Here is a 22,650-nt window from a genome sequence, read left to right on the forward strand (position 1 = left end):
GATACGGAGACGTTATAGTGTGGAATATTGCTTGCCTAGGGAAATATGTGTAGTTTATAGAATCTAAATAAGATAATATTTGGATTAAGTGGATCAATGAAATATACTTGAAAGGTAATTGGTGGCACTATACTCTTAAATTGGTGGCACTATACTCCACAATAGTTCTTTAACACTCAATTCTTACTTTTATAAAGATTGATTCATAAACAGTCATTTGCGACTTGCTCAATGTTTGGTGTAAGACAATCTTAATAGAAATTTGCAGTTAGCTATATAATGAATTATTTTATTATTTTCCCTTCGAATGAGATTTCTCTTTTTGTGAACAGTGGAAATGAAGTACTTGAGGCCGTATTATCTCCTGTTTACATCAACATTTATTAGAAGTAAATTGTCCGGATTATCTATTCTGGCTCTCTAATAATTAAACTTCTACTCTACATATAAAGATTGATTTATAACCGTCATTTCCTGACCTAATCATAAGGTCATTTTATCTCAATAATTGGTGTAAGACCGTCTTAATAGCAATTTGCAATTAGTCACGATTTTAGACATCCACGGGACTCGTGCATCGAATGTCGTGGGATGCATCGAGGGGACATGGGATGGTATATTAAGGACTCCCACGGCTTTGAGCGGGCATAAGAATATCTTTTACGACCGTTTCGGGGTCATTCCGTGGCTACACGGAAAAATAATAAATGGGTCGTTTGGTGGTATTCAGGTGCAATTCAGATGGTGCGAAGCACCCAGGATGCATAATAAGCCGTGTCACACCCCATAGGAAGGTTTTCGGCGAACAATATGACCGACCCAAAGGAGCCCTAAACGGTCAAAGTTGAAGGCTATAAGTCACACTTTTAGACATCTACGGGACCCGTGCACCAAATGTTGTAGGATGCCTCAAGGGGACATGAGATGTTATATTTAGGACTCCCACGGCTTTGAACGGGCATATGAACACCTTTTTGGGGTTATTTAGATGGTCCTAAGCACTTGGGATGCATTATAAGTCGTGTCGCACCCATATGAAGGTTTTCGGCGAAAAATATGACCGGGCCCGGAGGAGCCCTAAAACGGTCAAAATTGCAGGCTATAAGTCACGCTTTTAGACGTCCACGATACTCGTGTACTGAATGTTCATGGGATGCCTCGAGGGGACATGTGATGGTATATTAATGACTCTAATGGCTTTGAACGGACACAAGAACAGGTTTTACGACCGTTTCGTGGTCGTTCCGTGGCTGCACGACAAAATAATAAATGGGTCGTTTGGTGGCATTCTGGGGCAATTCAGATGGTGTGAAGCACTCGAGATGCATTCTAAGTCGTGTCGCACCCTAAAAAAAGGTTTTCGGCAATAAAGATGATCGGATCCCGGAGGAGCCCTAAAACGGTCAAAATTGAAGGCTATAAGTCACGCTTTTTAGACATCCACGGGACCCGTGAATTGAATGTCGTGGGATGCATCGAGGGGATATGGGATGGTATATTAAGGACTCCCACGACTTTGAATGGGTATAAGAACAACTTTTACGACCGTTTCGGGGTCATTCCGAGGTTGCACGACAAAATAATAAATGGGTCGTTTGGTGGTATCTGGGCAATTCAGATGGTGCGAAGCACCCGGGATGCATTATAAGTTGTGTCGCACCCCATAGGAAGCTTTTGGGTGAATAATATAACCGGGTCGGTGGAGCCCTAAAATAGTGAAAATTGAAGGCTATAAGTCACGCTTTTAGACGCCAACGGAACCCATGCACTGAATGTCGTGGGATACCTCGAGGGGACATGGGATGGTATATTAAGGACTCCCACGGCTTTGAACGGGCATAAAAATAGCTTTACGACCGTTTTGGGGTCATTCTGTGGGTGCAACACAAAATAATAAAGGAAAATTGACAATAGAGGTCTGAACTTTGGGTGATAATTTTTAAAAGGTTTGAACTATTGATTAAACTGTGTAGGTCCCAACTTTAGGGGGTCTTAACTTTTAGTGGACCTTAGTGACTTAATACTAAAGATTTTAAAAAAAAAAATCTCACATAGTTCCTACATCCCTCCCTCAATTAACCCTTCTGATGTGACCCAAGTTTTACAAGTGATGACCTAAAGACCTATACCTCTTTTTTACTTTACTATCCTTCACTCTACCTTTTTTTTTAAAGCATCCTTAATTACTTTTATTCTTTTTATTCCCGCCTTTTCAAAGTGACGATGTTATTCTAGTATGAACACACTACCAACTATAAGAGTTGGGGTGAATTGTAGTTCAGGGAAATTTTCAAACTAAATTGCAGAATTCAAAACTACTGAGAGAAATAGAGAATAATTGACACAAAGGTTTAACTTACAAGGAAAACTTCCTAGACCCAATAGGAAGAAAAAACCTTGATCATGATGGATTTTGACTCTTAGACTACTCTTATTGATAATAGGTCAAATGACTTGATACAACCTATTACTGGACGTCTGGACCTCACTCACTTCCTCAAGGAACTTGTTCCCTGTCACTCAGTTTCCTCTGAACTAGTGAACTTCTCTTGACTTTACTAGAAGTCTTCTCTTCCTCTCTTTCTCTTTCTCACTTGATTACAAAGGCACTCTTTGTTTTTCACGCTCACCCAACACTTAAAAGTTTAATACAATGAATTGCTAATGAAAAGAAGTAAATTACAAGAAAAACTTTCTAAGTAATAAATCTTGAGAATGCCTAAAAGTTCTATATATTTTCGAACGATAAATTCTCTTATATAACTATGCAACTTCTTGTTCTTCAAGCATATTGTTTTGACTCTGCTTGTATTTAGGCTTCATGGCCCACGAACTTGCTGCATAATCTCCACTATTTTTGCAACGGGATTAACAACCTAGCGCTAGTCGTTATGGTAGACAACCCAGCAAGTAATTAGAGGAATTCTCGCCCCCACTCTCCTTCTTTGTAGGCACAGTTATTTGTTGGGTTTATGAGAAGCATTTCTCATTAAGTGATTTATATGAATCATTTCCTTTCCTGTGAAAAATACCAATGAAATGACTGCCTTCCTTGGTGTTAGTGTGTGTGCACAGAATGAAATGCCTCCACTATCTTTGTAGCTGTCTCTAGTACTAACTGTCAGTGTACTATGTACTAGGATATCGTTTATTTTGTCTCTTTGTAATTAAAACCTCCAGCTCAGATTTATAGCTGTTGCTTGGTGATTTCCTAGGAAGTTTCCCTAGTAAGTTGTGCCCTATATAAGGCTCAGTGAAGGTTGTAAGAAAACAACAAGAATGAATGAAAAAAGAGATATTGTGCTGCAAACTTTACAATTCTGATTAAGAATGTTTTCATGGTATCAGAGCACAGCTCTTTAAATCTCGTCTATATTACATTCTTCTTCTTAAACACATCACAAATTTTTTCTTGTTTTAACTAAAATTTGTTTGCTTAAATCATGGCTTCATCTACTCCTACTGTAATAGAACAAACAAATCCTTTATATCTTCATCCCTCAAATAGGAATAACTTTACATTCATAGATAAACTCCAAGGATCTTCAAACTACAAATCTTGGAAACGTTCTATGGAAATAGCATTAGCTTCCAAAAGGAAGTTAGGATTTATTACAGGAGTAATTAAAAGGGATAAGAAAGATACAGTTAAGCAAGATGCCTGGGACACATGTAACAACATGATTATATCCTGGATTCTTGGTTCTGTAAATGAATCAATCAAGAAGTCCATCATGTTTGTTAGTGATTCAAGAGAAATATGGAATCAACTTGAAAAAAGATTTTCTCTTACAAATGGTACTAGAAAATATAAACTCTGTAAAGAGATTTATGAAACCAAACAGCAAGGAAGAGAGATCAGTGAGTATTACACTCATATGAAATGCTACTGGGAAGAGCTTGAAGCTCTTAATACTTTACCACCCATAACAACTGTAAGTGCAGAAATCACCAAAGTTTATCAAAGTTCTAACACAGCAACAAGAAGAGAAGAAACTTTTTCAGTTTCTGAATGGACTTGATGAGTCCTATGGAACACAAAGGAGTAATTTACTCATGATGGGTACCTTACCTAATGTTGAAACAGCATGTAGTTATCTGGAGCAAGAAGAAGCTCAGAGAGAAGTATTGGGGCAGGTTAAGGAAGAAAATGACACTGTTGCCATGTTCTCTAGAGGCACATGGGGAGCCAGTAACAACACTCAGGTCCCTAATCAATGTATAGTGTGTGGATATACAGGACACACTAAGGATGGTTGCTGGTTTGTGATAGGCTTTCCTGCAAAACCTAACAAAACGAAGTATCAAGGTGCAGGAAAAGGAAAGTTTAAAGCTACTGGGCAGCAGAAATGGAACAAAGGAGGAAAACAAAGTGGAGTGAAAGTGGTTGCTGCTGCTCAGCATGATGCAGTGTCTACATCAAGCTCATCCACCACCATCACAGCACAGCAGCTGGAACAACTTTTGAGATTACTCCCACCTCCATCCAAAGGAGGAGATACAGATGAAGAGATGGATTATAGCTTTTCAGGCATGGTTTCATGTTGCTTTGCTAACTCAAGGGAAAATGAGTGGATCTTGGATTCTGGAGCCTCAGATACATGACTGGAACTTATTCTCTTAGAAGGTGCTCATGAATGCAGAAGATACCTCTCTCATAAACTTACCTACAGGTGACACTTCTAAAATCTCTCATATAGGAACTGTTTTACTCTTGAATGGTGTGAGTCTTAAACATGTTCTATACATCCCTGCTTTTAAACATAACTTGTTATCTATAAACAAGTTGTGTGAAAACATGAACTGCAAAGTTGTATTCTTTGATAAATACTGTATAATACATGATTGTGAAAGTAATGAAGTGAAGGGTGTAGGAAAGGGGGAGAATGGTCTCTATTATCTTATTAATGAGCCTGTTGCAAGTACTCTAAAGAAGCTTAAAGACCAGACCTTTAACAGTGTGAGTGCTCAAAAAGGAAAAACAGCCATGAATGTTCATACATGCTCTGAAGTACCTAGTGTGTTAAGAGATGTCCCAAAGCTTAGTAAAGCAACACTGTGGCATCATAGACTTGGGCATGCACCAGTGAAAAGGATTGCTCTAATTGAGAATCTTGATGTAGGAAGAAAGAAGGGAGAAGTGTGCATGACTTGTCCATTAGCAAAATTCACTAAGTTGCCTTATGGAATAAGTAACTCTAGAGCAGAAGATGTGTTTGAACTTATACATTTGGATACTTAGGGGCCATATAAGGTAAGTTATAAAGGGAAATTTAGGTATTTCCTCACTCTGGTGGATGATAAGTCAAGAGTAACATGGATACACTTGTTGAAACTAAAATCTGATGCTTTTGATGCCATACAAAGGTTTGTAAACATGGCTAGAACCCAGTTCAATAAAAGTGTAAAGATCATCAGATCTGATAAGGCACTAGAGTTTGAAGATAAGAAATGTAAGCCATTCTTTGACAAACTGGGTATAATACATCAAACTTCTTGTCCTGATAGACCACAGCAGAATGGGAGGGCTGAAAGGAGACATAGACATGTACTTGAAATGGCAAGAGCTTTAAGATTTCAAGCTAGCTTACCTCTACAATTCTGGGGGGGACTGTGTTATGACAGCTACTTACATTACAAATAGGCTGCCAACTGATGTAAACAGAGGAAAAAGTCCTTATGAAGTCCTCTATGGAAAGGCTCCTAACTACAGTTTTATGAAGTGCTTTGGGTGCTTAGCATTTGCTTATAATCCTGAGAGAAAGAAAGACAAGTTTCAGGCTAGAGGTGTTCCCTGCATCTTTATTGGGTACTCTCATACTCAGAAAGGATACAAAATGCACAATCTACTCACAGGGGTGTCATTTGTATCAAGGGATGTAAGATTCTATGAATCTGTATATCCATATCATATATATATTTCACTCAGTATCATCTCAACCAAATGAAGAATCAAGTAAAGCTCAGACATGGAATGAGAGTGATGAAGGTGAACCTGTGTTAATCAGGAGAGAAGAAACTGAAGAACAAGTGATAGAGCAAGCTGAAGAAGAACAACACACTCAGGTTGTTCAGAGAAGGTCCACAAGGGATTATAAAGCTCCCACCTGACACTCAGATTATCAAGTTAGTGCTAATTGTGTGCAAAAAGTGGGTGTGACTGATGTTAGTAATGAATACACTTGTCTTCTGAGTAATGTGGGTAAAGTACCTGATCCCAGACATTTTAAACAAGCTGTGAAGCACAGTCATTGGCTACAAGCTATGAATGAAGAGTTAGAAGCTCTTGAAGGAAACAATACTTGGTTGATCACTCATCTGCCACCTGGAAAGAAGGCAATAGGGTGCAAATGGCTTTATACAACTAAGTATGATCCACAGAGAGAGAGTACAAGGTACAAGTCAAGGCTGGTAATCCTGGGTAACAGACAACAGTATGGTCTTGATTACAGAGAGACCTTTGCTCCAGTTGCAAAGATGACAACTATAAGGTCTCTATTGGCTGTTGCAGCAATACAAGGGTGGTATACTCACCAAATGGATGTAAAAAAATGCTTTTTTACATGGTGAGTTAGAAGAAACTGTGTTCATGACATTACCTCCTGGATATGAAGGAGAGGGGTTCAGATTTGACACAGGGTTGACAAAGGAAATCCATACTCACAATGATGATAAAACAAGAGTATGCAAACTGTTGAAGCCTCTCTATGATCTCAAGCAAGCCCCTAGACAGTGGTTTGCAAAACTAAGCTCTGTACTGAAGGCTGATGGTTTTGTTCAATCAAAATCAGATCACTCTCTCTTTACCAAGCAGGAAGGAACCTCATTCACTGCCATTCTGGCATATGTGGATGATTTAATTGTGACTGGCAACAATCTAAGTTGTATAAAGCAAGCAAAAGAGTTTCTCAACACAGAATTCAAGATGAAGGACATGGGTGAACTGAGGTATTTCCTTGGAATTGAAGTTGACGGAAGCTCTCAAGGCATCTTCCTCTCACAAAGAAAGTATGTTCAAGATATGCTAGAAGAATATAAACTCACTCAGTGTAGACCACTCAAGTTGCCTATGGATACTCATGTTAAACTTCTCTCTACGTCTGGTGAACCTTTGACACAACCTGAAACATATCAAAGGTTGATTGGGAAGCTGATTTATTTGACTCTCACCAGACCAGACATAGCCTATACTGTGCATGTCTTGAGTCAATTTATGCATAGCCCTACTTCAGTTCATCACCAGGCTGCAAAAAGAGTGCTGAGATATCTAGCTGCCTCCATAGATCAAGGCATACTTCTGGCTTCTAAATCTGCTGCTAAGCTTCAAGCCAACTGTGATAGTGACTGGGCAGGGTGTCCTAACACCAGAAGATCCACCACAGGGTTTTGCATTCTACTAGGCAAGTCTCCAATAGCTTGGAAGTCTAAAAAACAAACTGTAGTTGCAAGATCTACAACTGAAGCTGAATATAGATCTCTAGCAATGACTATCTGTGAAGTCATTTGGGTAAAACAACTACTCAGGGAGCTTGGAATCAAAGAGTGGGGAAGCACACCAATTTTCTGTGATAATCAAGCAGCCTTGGCCATTGCTGTCAACCCAGTACACCATGAGAAGACAAAACATGTTGGGATTGATTGTCATTTCATCAAGGAGAAAGTAGCTGAAGGACAAATCAATCCCACCTATGTGTCTACAAGTCAACAGAATGCTGATGTTCTCACTAAAGTATTGACTGTAGAACAACATCAGTTTCTATTGTCCAAGCTAGGAGTTCAGCCATCCTCACTCCTAGCTTGAGGGGGAGTGAAAAATACCAAGGAAATGACTGCCTTCCTTGGTGTTAGTGTGTGTGAACAGAATGAAATGCGTCCACTATCTTTGCAGCTATCTCTAGTACTAACTGTCAGTGTACTATGTACTAGGATATCATTTATTTTGTCTCTTTGTAATTTAAACCTCCAGCTCAGATTTATAGTTGTTGCTTGGTGATTTCCTAGGAAGTTTCCCTAGTAAGTTGTGCCCTATATAAGGCTCAGTGAAGGTTGTAAGAAAACAACAAGAATGAATGAAAAAGAGATATTGTGCTGCAAACTTTACAATTCTGATTAAGAATGTTTTCATCCTGAAGTTTCTACCTTATTCATATGATTCCATTTTTTTTAAAAAAAAGAGAAAATTGATCTTTAAGTGCAATAACTGCACCAAGTGCTAGCTATTTTTACCAGGATTTGCTACGTCGGGCCTGTTAACTGAAATGCAATTATACGCAATATTAATACACACTCTCCAATCCTAGTGGTTAATGAATAATGATGCATGTAAGTATGATGGTATTGGGTTATGCAACTCTTTTATGCGAATCATTATTATCGATAACACTTCTAATCATTACATTTCAAAAAGATATAATTAAAAAAATTTAACCTATTTTCCCAAATACAAACCGCAACAAACTATAACAACAAAGAATCTTTTTCACAAAAGATCTTAAGCTACTAGAATCATTAAACATACCATAGCATATAAATCGAGTATTAATTTATCTTCAAAACATATTTTGATTATATTATATACCCATTATTCTTTTTCTACAAGATGAAATTATATAAAAGCATACAAAAAGATATAAAAATTATTTTTGGAATTTTAATTTTTTCAAAATAAAAACTATACAAGATAAATGATTATTTGTCATCATCAAAATAGGAAGGACAACATTATTTCTTATTTTTTTATGATGGCAGATCAAAAGCTGGAAAAAAAATAAAGGCAAAAATAACAAGAAAGAAAATATGCAAAAACAGAATACAAAACAAAAGCTAAGTAATTCTAAGTAAGTCATAAGCAGTAATTAATGCATAGCGAACTTTTCGAAAATCCATCTTTTTTTTTATGCAAACGAAAATCCATCACTTTAGTAACTAGTCAAATCAGAATTGTTTTTATATGTCACTTAACAAACGAGAACACACAACATCATTAAATTTTTTATTCCATTTTTCATATAATATCCCTTAAAATTGTTGTAAATCATACATGATACAACCAACTCCTTCTCATCCAGCCAAAATACTATAAAATTCATTAATTACCAAAAAAACCTATTTTTCCGAGAAACTTTATAGTAAACCTGGGTGTACCATGCTCATGGTACACCCAAGGCTATTTTCGCCAAATGAGCTAAATGGGCAAATGAGCAAATGAACAAATGAGCAAAATGAGCAAATGAGTAAATGAGTAAATGAGTAAAATGAGCAGATGAGCAAGTATTTCTAGCCATTTACGAAAATGAGCAAACTTGGTGCAAATGAGCAGCTACAAAAATGAACTAATTACGGGAGAGAGAAAAAAATGAAGAAATAGATGAAATGAATAGAAAAAAAAAACAGACTAGAGCAAGTACATAAGAGTTGACTAAGCACTAATAATCATCCAACACAAATTATGTAAATGAGCACATAATCTTCAATCATTCTAAATGAGCATAGATGTTTGACTCAATTGAATATTAAAATTCAAAATTATTTCTGAATACATTTGCTCATTCCTACAATGGTAATTCAAAATCAGCACCCATAATTTTTTTCATGTCCTGATCATGTAAAACAACCAAAAACATCTGGTTTATGCAATACGAATAACTGAGGGAAAATGAGCAAAACAACAACAACAACACAAATAAGGAAAAACATATTCAGATTTGGGTCGTGGGTCTTCATCATCGTCGTGGATGGGTCGTGGGTCTCTTCAATCGCATCATCATCATCTCGAGTTCGCGTCGTCATCATCATCTCATCGTTCATCTCGCGAATTTCAGATCTGGAATTTCTTTCCCCGCAAATTTCATATCTCCATTGTTGTGTTTGGAAGGTTTGGAAGGAGGAGAGAGAGAAGAATTGAAAATCGGATTTTTCGGGCAAGAAAGAATTGAGAGAAATGAGCGAATTTCAGATCTCCATTGTTATGTTTGGAGTTAAGTACATAGGAGGGTACTGAACTTTGATAAAAGTTTCAGTTAAGGTACTGAACTTTCAAAAGTTCCAGTTAGAGTACTCAAAATGGATGTCTGTTAACTTAAGGTACTAAACTTTGGTTTGTACCGTTATCAGCCCCAAAAATAAAAGAAAAATGTGACATGGCATTAGTCAAAAGGAAAAAAGTGACATGACATTAATTATAAAATTCCACACTCTTTTCTCTCTCCTCTGACTCACCTTCTTTTCTCTCTCCATCCCATAATCAAAAATCAAATTATCCGTACTCCCAAAAAAGATAAAATTCCAGAATTCCCAAAATTCCTACGCCTTCTATTTTCTCTCTCCTCAAAAACAAAAAAAAAAACCCAACTTCACCTCCATAACTAAAATCTCAATGCATAAACTTCATCTCTAACCTCTCATTCTCAATCTAAATCTTGGTCACTGTGTCACCATCATAGACTCGATCAATTTTCATGTCTTAATCTCAACTTCTGTTTTACTACCTCAACTGTAACAATTCAGAGTTACTAAGTATCATAAAAACAACTTTTCTTTCGTTAATTTGGCAACTTCATCTTCTTCAAAAGTTCAAGATTTTGTCTTCTGATTTTTAACCCTTGATTCGTTTGCATTGTATCTGAGAAACCCTGAAAATTTTCTAGTGAAAAACAGAGTTATGGAGAACAAGATATATGTAGCAGTTGGAAAAGATATTGAAGAAAGAAAATTTATTCTAAATTGGGCTTTAAAGATTTCAGAAGGGGAGACCATTTGTGTAATTCATGTTCATATTCCTTCTGAAATCAATTCTATGCCATATAATTATAGTAAATCTCTTCAATTTTACCTTTGCTGATTTTTGTATCTTGATTCTTTGTTTAAATTTATACATGTTTTTTTTTTTCCTTTTTGCTATTGATATTTTATGGGGGAATTCTGGAATTTTATTTTTTCTGGGAGTACGGATAATTTGATTTTTGATTATGGGATGGAGAGGGAAAAGAAGGTGAGGAATCAGAGGAGATACAAAAGAGTGTGGAATTTTATGATTAATGTCATGTCACTTTTTTCCTTTTAACTAATGCCATGTCACATTTTTCTTTTATTTTTGGGGCTGATAACGGTACAAACCAAAGTTTAGTACCTAGCATCCATTTTGAGTACTCTAACTGGAACTTTTGAAAGTTCAGTACCTTAACTGAAACTTTTATCAAAGTTCAGTACCCTCCTATGTACTTAACTCTTGTGTTTGAGTTGAATTCGCCATGAATGATCCGCAAGGTTGTGTTGGTTCCTCCATTTTTTTTTTTCTGTTTCTAAGCTTTGGAAGGAAGAGGGAGAAAGAACAATTATTGCCCCAAAATTACCAGCGTGCCCCTTAACTTGCCATTAACTACGAAAATGCCCCTGGGCGTACCATGAGCATGGTACACCCGGATGTACCATGAGTGGACTCTATTTTTCCTACAAAAAAATATTTAAAAAGACAATTTAATTTTAATATAAAATAGACCTAGTCAATAAATAAATTAAACTAATCGTTGAAAGAAATTAATCTAGTCATTATTGAATTATTTTTTTTTTAATATTAGATTTACTATTGCTTAATTTTAATTTAAAAATAAACGATTTACTACCCGACAAACTTTTTTTTTAATATATTATGAGAAAATTCCCCTCATCTTACACTGATTAGTAGCTTCTCGAAACTTACCCAAATCTTAGCTTGGTTAGCCATACATCAAAGTTGAACGTTGACCAGATACCCTTTACAGCTTTACTTTATAGAAATATTTTTTATAGAATAGCATTTGACCCACCACCAAAATCCAACGAATCAATCCATCTACTCTACAACAACAACAACAAAATCATATCATCTCATCATTTTCGAACCAAATTCTACTTTAAGGTGGCGCAACCTCAACGTGTTTTTTTCCCTCTTCTCATTGACTTCTCCCACGTTCTTCTTCTTCTCCCTCTCTCCATCTCTCTCCTCATCTAATACTTAAAGTTCTGGTATATTTAGGGCGATAGTAAGAAATTCTAAGACAATAATTTTTAGCAAAACAGATATTAATCATTCATCAAGATTCAAGCTTAACTATATATATATAAAGTATGCCACTTTTGGTAGATTGCTCAAACTGCAAAACTCCACTACAACTTCCATCAGGTGCTACTTCCATCCGCTGCGCTATTTGTCGTGCCATCACTCGCATAGCTGATCCTCGTTCTGCGCCCTCATTTCCGTCGAACTCATACTACCCCACGCCCACCTACACGCACACGCACACGCCCACGCACAATCGTCCGACGCTTCCCTCGTCTTACTACGGAGCTCCTACTACGCCTGCTGTTGGACGGAAGAAAGCTGTGATCATTGGGATCTGCTATAATAATACCCGTTATAAGCTTAAGGGTTGTATTAATGATGCTAAGTGTATGAAGTATTTGCTTATTAATCGGTTCAAGTTTCCTGAAAATGAAATTCTTATGCTCACTGGTAATTTACTCATTTAATTTCTTCTATGTTTTTTATTTGATTTGATTTGATTTTTAGTTTATGAATGATTATATGCTCTTTGCGTGTGGTGGTACGGATGTACCCAAGACTTGGGATCGAATTCTGTCTATCTAGATGTTGGGGGGTATTTGCTCTTTAATGCCTAAAAAAGATAGGCTCTTTAATGGGTTTTTGTTTGAGTTTTTGGGTACTAGTATTGCTCTTGATAGATCATTTATTCTTTGGATTAGGTTGATTTTGTTGAGATGTTATGGTTTGAAAAGCTAAAATGAGGAATTTGATGTTTATCATGCTTGTGAATTGGTGAAACGAATTAGAGATTTGTATCAAATTGTTGGTGATATTACTGGGTTTACCTCATCTTTTTCTTTTGAATATGTATAAGAGAGATCAACCAAGTAGTAAAATGTACCCGGGTAATAGGTGAGCATTCATCATATACTCGGGTGTACCTTTCTCATTTGGTGCTCTACCTATTGTGCGAGTTTTGCTCATTTGGACGACTTTACATTAGTAATTAGCAAAAATATAGCTTTAGATGTATGATAAAAGTTGTATAAGTGTGAGGCGAGGAAGTTGTCTATCACCAATTTAGAAGGCGGTACTAGAAAGATACATGTGTTTTGGATGAAACTGGATTACCATGGACATTGACACGAGACTTTCCTTCGAAAATTGGATGTAAATTTTTTATGATTACTGCTGGTTATTACCAGCTACCAACTTGGTTGTTAGTCTCTAACCAAATTTTCATCCGTTTATTCTTCTCTTGAGATCATTTCTTAAGTCAAGTGAAGACATATTATTTGCGACTTGCAAGCAAATGATTGCGGAATGCATCTTGATTGTTGCCTGATGTAAGCTACTTATATAATAACTTGTATTCTTCTCTGCGACTTTAGAAAGCTTCTTGCTGAAATGCACATTAACTCATTACTTCTTGCGTCATTTTGTTCTTTATATGATGAAAGTTTTAGGCAATACTTTGAAGCATGTAGTGGGTTTGAAGTAAAATAAAGTGGCTAGAAATTTGTATCAGCAATTACTTTACCTGACAATAAATTGATATTGGCCATATTTTAGGCTGACAAATTACAATCTAATTCCCATTCTGAAATTTAATTGCAGAAGAAGAGAGGGATCCTTACAGAATTCCTACCAAACAGAATATCAGGATGGCAATGGCTTGGCTTGTAGCAGGATGTCGAGCAGGTGACTCGCTAGTATTTCACTACTCTGGCCATGGTTCACAACAGAGAGACTATGATGGAGATGAAGTGGATGGCAAAGATGAGACCCTCTGTCCATTAGACTTTGAAACAAACGGGATGATTGTAGATGATGAGATTAATGACACAATCGTCAAGCCTATCCCTCGTGGTGCTAAGCTTCATGCCATTATAGATGCTTGCCACAGTGGTACTATGTTGGACCTCCCATTTCTTTGTAGGATGAATGGGTTAGTCTTTCTGCTCTTAGAAGCCACCTGCAATTCAAAATTTTATCTACTTCCTTTCTGTTTCTGTTTTCAGAAAACCACCTAAATCTTTTAGAAGGTGTGCAATAATATACTAGGCTTTCATATCACTTAAAATAACAGTCATGTCCTGTATAAAGGGACACCAAAAGATTGGAGGTGTATATGCAACTGTATCTTGGTTGTAAAGTGTAAATTTTAGCATGGTATCATAGGTGTTCTCTGATAAAAAATGAATCAATTGGGTAGTAAACTGAAATTTGCTGTACCTTGTGGATGGTTTCTATCAATCAAGTTATCAAGATCATCTCCATTTCTTTTCCTACAGTTCCCATCTTCAGAAAAGAATAGTGAAATAGCGAATTCGCAACCCCCTTCCCCTCTCCTTTTTTGTCCATCATGCAAATCCAACTGGTACATAAAGGCACTGGGAGGATTTGTCTCTGTTTTATGTACTAAACCCTGATACAAACAAAGGTCTTGGTGACTTCTACAAATACAATGCAAGCCAGTCCGAAATGAAACAGTATGTCTAACAGGTCGATTATTGCAGGAGTGGGCAGTATGTGTGGGAAGATCATCGCCCAAGGTCAGGTAGATGGAAAGGTACTAGTGGTGGTGAAGTTATCTCCTTCAGTGGCTGTGATGATAATCAAACATCTGCTGATACTTCGGTAACAAGCAATGACCTCTCCTTAAATCTGTTTCAAAGTTCATTACATCAGATTACAGTATGTAGGAGCAAAAAGTGAATGATGAAGTAACTAAATATTATCTGGCTCTGCAGGCTTTATCACAGGTGACTTCAACTGGAGCAATGACATACTGCTTCATCCAGGCAATTGAGCGAGGACAAGCAAGTACTTATGGGAACGTGCTTAATGCTATGCGGTCTGCCATCCGCAATGTTAACAGTAGCAGTGGTGGAGGTGGTGCTGGAGGTAGTGCTGTTACATCTCTCCTTAGTATGCTTTTGAATGGAGGAAGTGGTGTTGGATTAAAACAGGTATTAATTTTCCTCATACTACTCCTTTAGACTGCTAATAGGGCTTTTACTTCATTGATATATTAGCCATTTATGGCACCATTCTTTAGAGGAACCATGTCTACGCTACTTTCGTACTTATATGTTCTTCTAATAGCGAATATAGGAAAAAATGAAGAAAAATCCCACCTTTTAAAATCTTTCTTACTTTGTTGAACTTCTCACTTGCTTTCTAGTACTTCCTCCATTTCAATTTAGTTGTGACACTTTTGAAATCACGGACTTCTAGGCAAATTTTGGAGAAGATAGTCTGATAGAGATAGCGAATGAAAATAAAAGGGTCCCGTGTGATAAGAGAGAGTTAGAGAGAAGTTATTACCCAAAATGAAAGTATCACAACTAAAATGAAACGGAGGAAGTGCTCTTTTTGTCTTACTTTTTGTTGTCAAAACAAGGTCATATTCACGACCAGTGGTCTTACTTCTAGCACCAACCTCATCTCCCTCATAGTTTCCCTAACATCCCACAATGGGTGAACTTCTTGCACCTTTCAACATTCTGAACATTAATTTTTAAAAATGTACTAGGAGTAACCTTTAACAAGTATAGAATGGAAAAAATGTACAAAATACAGTAAATGAAATTTTGGACATTCTATACTGTTAAAAAAATCATTTTCTCTCTTGATTTGTTATCTTCAAAGCCTGGAAGAACACAAATTGCAATCCATTTAAAGAAGAATATAGTTTCGTTTATCTGTGGTGATAGACTGATAGTACATATACTATTTTTGTTCTCTATTAGTTGCAAAACTTTTTTCTTTGGTGTTTCTATTTGATTGCAACATTTCATTTTTTCCGATATTCTTCCTCTCTATCTCTCCTCGTTATAATGAATGTGTCGCCTCCATGTTGCAATCGAATTAGAAGAGATTGTAATTGATAACTATAACATAAAATATGACAAATTTTCTCCTTTGTTTTGTTGGAGGAGTTTAAAAGTAACTTTATAATAGAATTTTAACAATATAACCTTTTCCCTTACTCGCGAATTTTAACAATATAACCTTTTCCCTTACTCGCAGGAACCACAATTGACTGCCAATGAAGCATTTGATGTATACACGAAGCCATTTTCACTCTAACAAGTGTGAAATTGATGTACCATTGTCTATAACCACAACTGTATTACTGTTGTAATATTTTGTTAACGAATTTTTGTACAATGCATTGGAATTTTTTTATGATTGATCAGTGATGAGCACATAATGTAAATCCTATTATTGTATTAATTCATCCTTCCTCATGTACTTATCAATAATATCATACCCAATTGGTATGCAAGGCTCCATTTGGCTAACAGGCTTGGTAGCAAACGACAACTATAATTACCCGTTTAGTCTCAAATAAATAGAGAAGGGGTTTGCCAACCCAACCTAAATTCGAGTAAATAAGCATCTTGTTTGTTACCAAACCGTTTGCCACTCCAACTCATGTAATTCTCGACATAATCTCAACACAGATTTATCAGAAGCCGAATAATGATAGTAACTCATAAACATCAAATATACTATCCGCTCAAATAATAATGAAATGGGAAGTTATACAAAAGAACAGTAAGGTATGTCGACATCAAAGCAGTTGTAGTGGCTTTCTCACATTCTGCTAGCGCTGATACAACTTTGAGATTTACTGTAAACAGCAATGTGCTTGCTTGACTAACTACACAAGCGTCATCAATGAAATCTGAAAATGGCGGTAAAAATCATAATCTTACACCCAAAACTTAAAATACACAACAGTTTACAATCACTTCATTATAACAGCTACACGTGTTTTGTTTGTCAAATTTCTTTGTTTGCTGTAAAATTTCGTATTCTGAACATAAAATAAGTCCCCTTCTTCAGACATGAAATAATAATGCACCTGATAGTAGTCGATAATCAATATGGCCTGTACCGCATTGGAGGTCTGAGTCTAGGAGTCCTCCTACAACAGAAAGAAAACAGTAACAAAATCAATGCCGGATAACCAATAATTATATTTAGAGAAAATACACAAACATAAAACAAAACTAGAAGAACCCGCCACGAAAGAAAAAGACCACATTATCGTGTATACGCACTTGACACTTTTAAAAAAATTGAATCATGAATATGGTAATTCCGAAGAAAGTTTTCAGAGTTTCAAATTTCCTACTAGATGAACAAGAACTGCAAGACCTAAGTTAAATTTTCCCAAAAGGCTGAGCAAGATGGCAATTGTCAAGTCCACAACTAGTATGACTTAATCTCTAAAAGGCTTAACAGCTCAGTTTCAGCAAACAAGGTTCTCCTGATGAGCTGCTGCAGCCTGCCAGGAATGCTTATAGGATCTAAAAATGTTTCTACACTCTAGTAGGACAAAAAACACATACCCGTATCCATATGCAGGATAAACAGGTGCTCCCGGCATAAACGGCCTCCTAGATCTGCCTCCGTATGGGTTTGGTCTTCTTCCTCGGAACTGTTTCATCCCAGGAACGTTTGTCCTCTTAACAGATACCTGAACAACAATTGCGAAAATGTAATAAACTAATACAGCATTCGTTAATACAAATAATGTGATTGAGCATCACGCACAATACCTTCAGCTGACGACCATGAAGTTCAGTCTCATTCAGAAGAAGAGCATGCTGGACAGCTTCAAGTTCTACGAACTCTACATAAGCAAATCCCTTAGGCTGACCAAACCTGTCTGTCAAAATGGTAACTCTGTTCACAGTTCCACATGACTGAAAATGCTGCTGAACCTCCTCAGGGGTGCATGCGTAATCAACCTATATACAAATGAAATAAGGAAAGTAAAAAAAAAAAAAACATAAACACACGGAGATAGAAAGCAATTTTACATCTATCAGACTACAGGTTCCACTTCAATACAACAATCCTTATTTCATTAAGATTACAAAAGATAGCAGCTCAACATGAGTAAATAATCTGTTAAGAGCAGCTAAGAGTGACTAATAGAGAAGCAGAAAGTGACCAGAAAAAGGATAATGAAAAGAACATGAACAGTTTTAGCTTATTGAAAACCTTAGAAGTATGTAGCAGGCTTCCCATTATCTAATTCCATCAAAATACTCGGTATCCCGATTCACTATGTTTTCCAATTTAACAACCATTCTATTATCTAATTGAGATAATCTCTCTAATTAAAGGATAAGGCTGCATATAAGCCAACTCTTCCTCCCCATCTGCAAAAGAGCCTGACCGACACTAGAATTAGCTCATGTTTGTTTTTGGGTTCATTCAATTTGAAAGCAATAAGTGTAATAAGGTCCAGGGGATACAGTATGTTTAAACATAGGAACCTATGCTTCTAGCTTATTTTCTGATCTTGTGGAATATTCTCTTTCACTATAATTTTGGCATGTTGGCAATATTGAGGTGATGCTATGCTATATCAAATTGTCCAAAGCAAAGAACAAGGGAAAAAGAAAACCTTTTTCCCCTTTCTCTGCTACCTTCTGGTAAATTGCCAACCCTAGACTCTAGAGTGGCAAAAGGGTCGTTCATATTACATCTATTCGGTCCAGGCCATATCGACAAGTTAATTGGTTCAATTCAGGTCATACCAAACCATATCACCTGCGGGTCTACAGTCAATTAATTAAATATAATGAATGAAACTACATTAGTCATATTATTTTTCGAGTCTGGTTGGCCTAATTTGGCTTCTGGCTGAAATGGGTTATCCAAAATACAGTCCGGTAATCAGGAACAGGACAGTTTTTGATAGGTCTACTTACTCCTGTTAAATCCACCTCAGTTGTTGCACTTTATTCTTTGCAATTACACAGACCTGAAAATGACTTCAATATATTTTATTTTAAAAAAAGTCAGGACACTCGCACATAATATATCTCTGGAGAGCCATAATGCCATATGTATGCTATAGTCTGGTATTTAAACTCCCCATTATTCAGTAACCTCCCGTCAAAAGCCTACCGGTCAAAAGCCTACCCGTCAAAATTTACAGCAAAAACAACATGCCCCAGACCAGACATGCACAGAATCACTAGATCAGAATTACTCTGGCAACTATTACACCACATATGTTTTATCTAAAGACTACACCACATATATGCTGTATATTTTACTATCGCTACCTACTTGTGCCACGGGATTAGCATGGACTGAATAATGTAAAGGTTAATGTCCAAAAAAGAGATCAAAATATAGCCATCATCAAAAACAGCTTAAGAAGCACATGCTAGATGCTACAACTATTGACTAGAAGCTCCAGTGCAATGATAGCAATTTAGCCTCCGCCACAAACATATATAGGCATGAACCTGCAGGAAAATAGGAAGGAGGCAAAGGAAGAAGACACAAACTCTAAGAGTTGCATACACAAATAATTATGTAAATGTCATTTGCAGGAGGGAGTGCTAAAAAATAAGGAACTAAAGCTTGAAATAGATGGAAGAGGTCCCAAAGACAACTTAACACTTGCATGGTTCATATAACCTAACTAACTTTGAGAGCATAAATGCAATATGCCATTAAATGCAATGATGTAAATGAGATATAAAGATCAAGTATAAACTCAGGCACGGAACTCCTTATCAAACAGAAACAAGATTTGAACACATTAAATGTAAAGCCAGCCAAAGTGTGCAGATTTGCACATGGCAACAATTGTAATATATTAATAGCATGTGAAATAAAGGAAATTAAGAAGATGGAAAAAGCCTCACATTGCCCACATATACTGAACGGGAATCGACCTCCTCCTTTTCAGCTTGAGTCGGGTTAGCACTGGTAGATTCTTCATATCATATAAAAAATATTAAAAATCAATAGAAGAGTGAAAACATTCACCAATTGCAATTAGCCAATATTAATAAATAAAAATATAAAAGTATGTTTTTCAAGTTACCTCAAAGTTTCTTATTAAAGGATCTATATGTATAAACCCCAAAATGAAAAGTCTGAAAGTAGTTCCTATATTATTCCATAAGATATCAATGATTGTTGATACAAATCATTGTTTGCTTTAGGAGGGGAAATAAAAGAAAATTTATGAAATTAAAATAACATTGTGAGATTTAAGCATCACACCAAATCAATCCAAAGGGATTAAACAATAAATGTGCTGCCCCTAGGCTATTAAGGTTTGATATATGCAAGATTAACTTTAACCGTCCCTCCATAATCTCGCAAAACTGCATCCAGCAATCATAGCAAATAGTGCTAAATCAGTATGCTTTGTTAGGTGAAGAAAACAATATTCTTAGTTTAAAACTAGTTTTCCCAAGGGTAAAAGAATTTCCTTTTCTAAGAAAAGAAATGGCGCGTTATCTTACATGTCCCTCACCTTCCTCCTTCCCTCCTCCCTCTCCAATAAGTCTGATTCCCTTTACCTGTTTCACTTGAAACTTCTCTAGCAAAAAAGCTCGAAACCTTTTTCTTCGAAACCAAATCTCAGTTCCAAATGTGATACTTCATATTATCAAACAGCATAGCCTTAAATGGAATTTGAATTCTTATCATCTGCAATGATTCCTAAAATGATAAAATGAGTAAAGGATTTCCTTTCCAATCAAGAGTTTACTAAATACATGCCAAAACAGTACAAAAAGAGGCTAAGCTGGTAAATAGCCTGTTAATTAGTATTTAGACTGCGTTTTGTTGGGAGGAAAACATCTCATATTTCCCAAGAAAATGTTCCCCTCACAACCAAAAGAATATATTAATAGTACATTTGGTTCATTATTTTAGGGCTCCAAGAAACGGAATCAAAAACTGATTCTCTTTCTTCTTGTTTGGTTTAACCCCTCATCAATCCATTATCATTACTTGATGGTAATAGATTTCTCCAATTTAATATCTTCCCCTCCACCTCTAGTAACAAAATCCATTACTTGGTGATAAAAATTACCATTCATTTCCATTCCTTGGCTTGAACCAAACACCCATTAAAAAAATATATATATTTTTGTTACCATCCCTCCTCTATTTGAGTCCATTCCCTTCCCATTCCATATTTTTGAACCAAACGATCCCTAATTGCCCATTTTGTAAGAGGTCATAAATAGTGAAAATGGTAATGTATTATAGTGTAAATTTGCACTAGAATTCAATGTCATTACCTATAGTAATGCTACTTTATCCCAAGATATCCATTTTCTTCCTAAAATCTAATTACTATCCATTACCACTTCGGAAGGTGGTATTGGGTGGTAATGGAAATTTGGAAAACACATGTTTTGTGATAAAGTTTCATTTCAATGGTCATTAACATGATAATTTTTTTACAAATTTACTCTAAATTTCATTACCATTACCACTATTTATAACCACCAACCAAACGGGCAGTCAGAGTAACAAGATAAAATTTCCTAACATCTCTAATATTCAGCAATCCCTAACCCCTAAAATGAACAAAATAAGCTTGATAAAAAAAATATAAATCAAAAACAACAAAAGGACGAAAAAATTAGAAAATAATCAATTACATTCCAAAAAATAAATACCTTCAGGAATTCCCATCTCTTGCTCAACTTTAGCCTGCATTTCACGAAGCGCACCAGCTTCATCCTCAAGCTCTTCCAACCTCTTCTTCATATCTTCAAGATTCTATTGAGATTCAAAAAACAACAAATTAGGTTTACAAATTACTACAACAACAACAAAAGAGCAGAAGAAGAAGTTGGAGGAGAGAGAAAGTAGGTCTGAAACCTGCGATTTAGAATCGTCTTCCGCATCAGTTCCTGCAACATCAGCATCGGGAATCTCACCGTCGTAAACAGCAACATCTTCTTCGCCATAGTCGTCGTGTTCTGGTGAGTGAAGCTCAGGGTGCTCCATTTTCTCTCTCCTCGATTTGAGATTTTTTTGGCAAGTCGGGCTAAACGGCTAAACCTATGTGTGCGTGTGTGTTGTTGTAGAATTTAGCAACTTTTGACACTAGAGAAAAAGTGTAGTAGACTAGTAGACGTAGTGGTCATGTATGTTGTCAAGTAAGTGTTGGCACAGTAGCGATTGATTTTGGTAGGACGGACTCGTGTTCGAATTTTCGCAACATCTTTGGGAGAGAAATGGAACATAACTATCCCGAACTTGACCTCGATCCGGATGTAGTTCAAAGAGTGAACCGGGTGCAAACACCAAAAAAAAAAAAATGTATGTTGTCATGTTATCTTACTATGTTAGGACTTGGGAATTTAGGACTTAGGAGTGGGTTCTCTTTACCTGTAGGCAATAGTCGTAGTTTTGATTTTACGTCGTTGTATATTATTTGGAGTTAATTAGATTGGATTATGATTTATGAATGTTTTTTAGAGTTATGTTATATGCAGTTCTGATTTACATATAAGATATAAAATACATGGGGTGTTTGTCAAAAACTCAAGAAGGGATGTTTGGTAAAATAGAGTTTTTGAAATAAAAACTCATGAAAAAGCTTATAATAGGAGCTTTTTCTTTAGAGGATTAGGTACAAATATGTTCAATGATTTTTTTTGCCTCTAATTATACTACTACACATTGTATTAAAATGTCTATAAATGTCATTTTACTCAAACAAATGGCAATAAGCTTTTAGCAATCAGTTAAATGTTTCCAAACATATTTATAAAAAAAAGTTGTCAAATCAGCAATCGAATATGCTGAACAAGAAGTCAAAACTTTAA

At 36.2% G+C, this 22,650-nt stretch overlaps 3 protein-coding genes across 8 annotated transcripts; 2 read left to right on the forward strand and 1 right to left on the reverse strand.

The window, feature by feature from the left end:
- The first annotated feature begins 6,589 nt into the window (after positions 1-6,589).
- LOC125497944 (uncharacterized mitochondrial protein AtMg00810-like) lies at positions 6,590-7,801 on the forward strand. The gene has a single exon (XM_048645665.1). It carries the CDS (start codon positions 6,590-6,592, stop codon positions 7,799-7,801), a length of 1,212 nt encoding a protein of 403 aa, XP_048501622.1.
- A 4,024-nt stretch (positions 7,802-11,825) lies between these two features.
- LOC104892475 (metacaspase-1) lies at positions 11,826-16,264 on the forward strand. Its single transcript, XM_010678424.3, has 5 exons — positions 11,826-12,490; positions 13,640-13,970; positions 14,542-14,662; positions 14,776-14,994; positions 16,058-16,264. The coding sequence occupies exons 1-5, from the start codon at positions 12,106-12,108 to the stop codon at positions 16,115-16,117; spliced, it is 1,116 nt and encodes a 371-aa protein (XP_010676726.1). The 5' UTR covers positions 11,826-12,105; the 3' UTR covers positions 16,118-16,264.
- LOC104892476 (polyadenylate-binding protein 1) lies at positions 13,798-21,927 on the reverse strand. 6 transcript variants are annotated; one of them, XR_008969325.1, is made up of 8 exons: positions 21,698-21,927; positions 21,493-21,595; positions 19,714-19,784; positions 17,599-17,790; positions 17,389-17,516; positions 16,899-16,961; positions 14,258-14,689; positions 13,798-13,997 (listed from the first exon to the last, which is right to left on the reverse strand). XR_008969325.1 is itself a non-coding variant. In XM_057394930.1 (7 exons), the coding sequence occupies exons 1-6, from the start codon at positions 21,824-21,826 to the stop codon at positions 16,916-16,918; spliced, it is 669 nt and encodes a 222-aa protein (XP_057250913.1). In that variant the 5' UTR covers positions 21,827-21,927; the 3' UTR covers positions 13,798-13,997; positions 16,899-16,915. The 6 variants fall into 6 exon arrangements, 4 of the variants coding, with proteins under 4 accessions (XP_057250913.1, XP_048501020.1, XP_048501019.1 ...); XR_008969324.1 differs by having other exon boundaries at positions 13,798-14,033; XM_057394930.1 differs by lacking the exon at positions 14,258-14,689.
- Positions 21,928-22,650: the final 723 nt, after the last annotated feature.

The sequence above is a fragment of the Beta vulgaris genome, chromosome 5 (genome assembly GCF_026745355.1).
Source record: "Beta vulgaris subsp. vulgaris cultivar EL10 chromosome 5, EL10.2, whole genome shotgun sequence".
In the NCBI taxonomy this organism is placed as follows: domain Eukaryota; kingdom Viridiplantae; phylum Streptophyta; class Magnoliopsida; order Caryophyllales; family Amaranthaceae; genus Beta; species Beta vulgaris.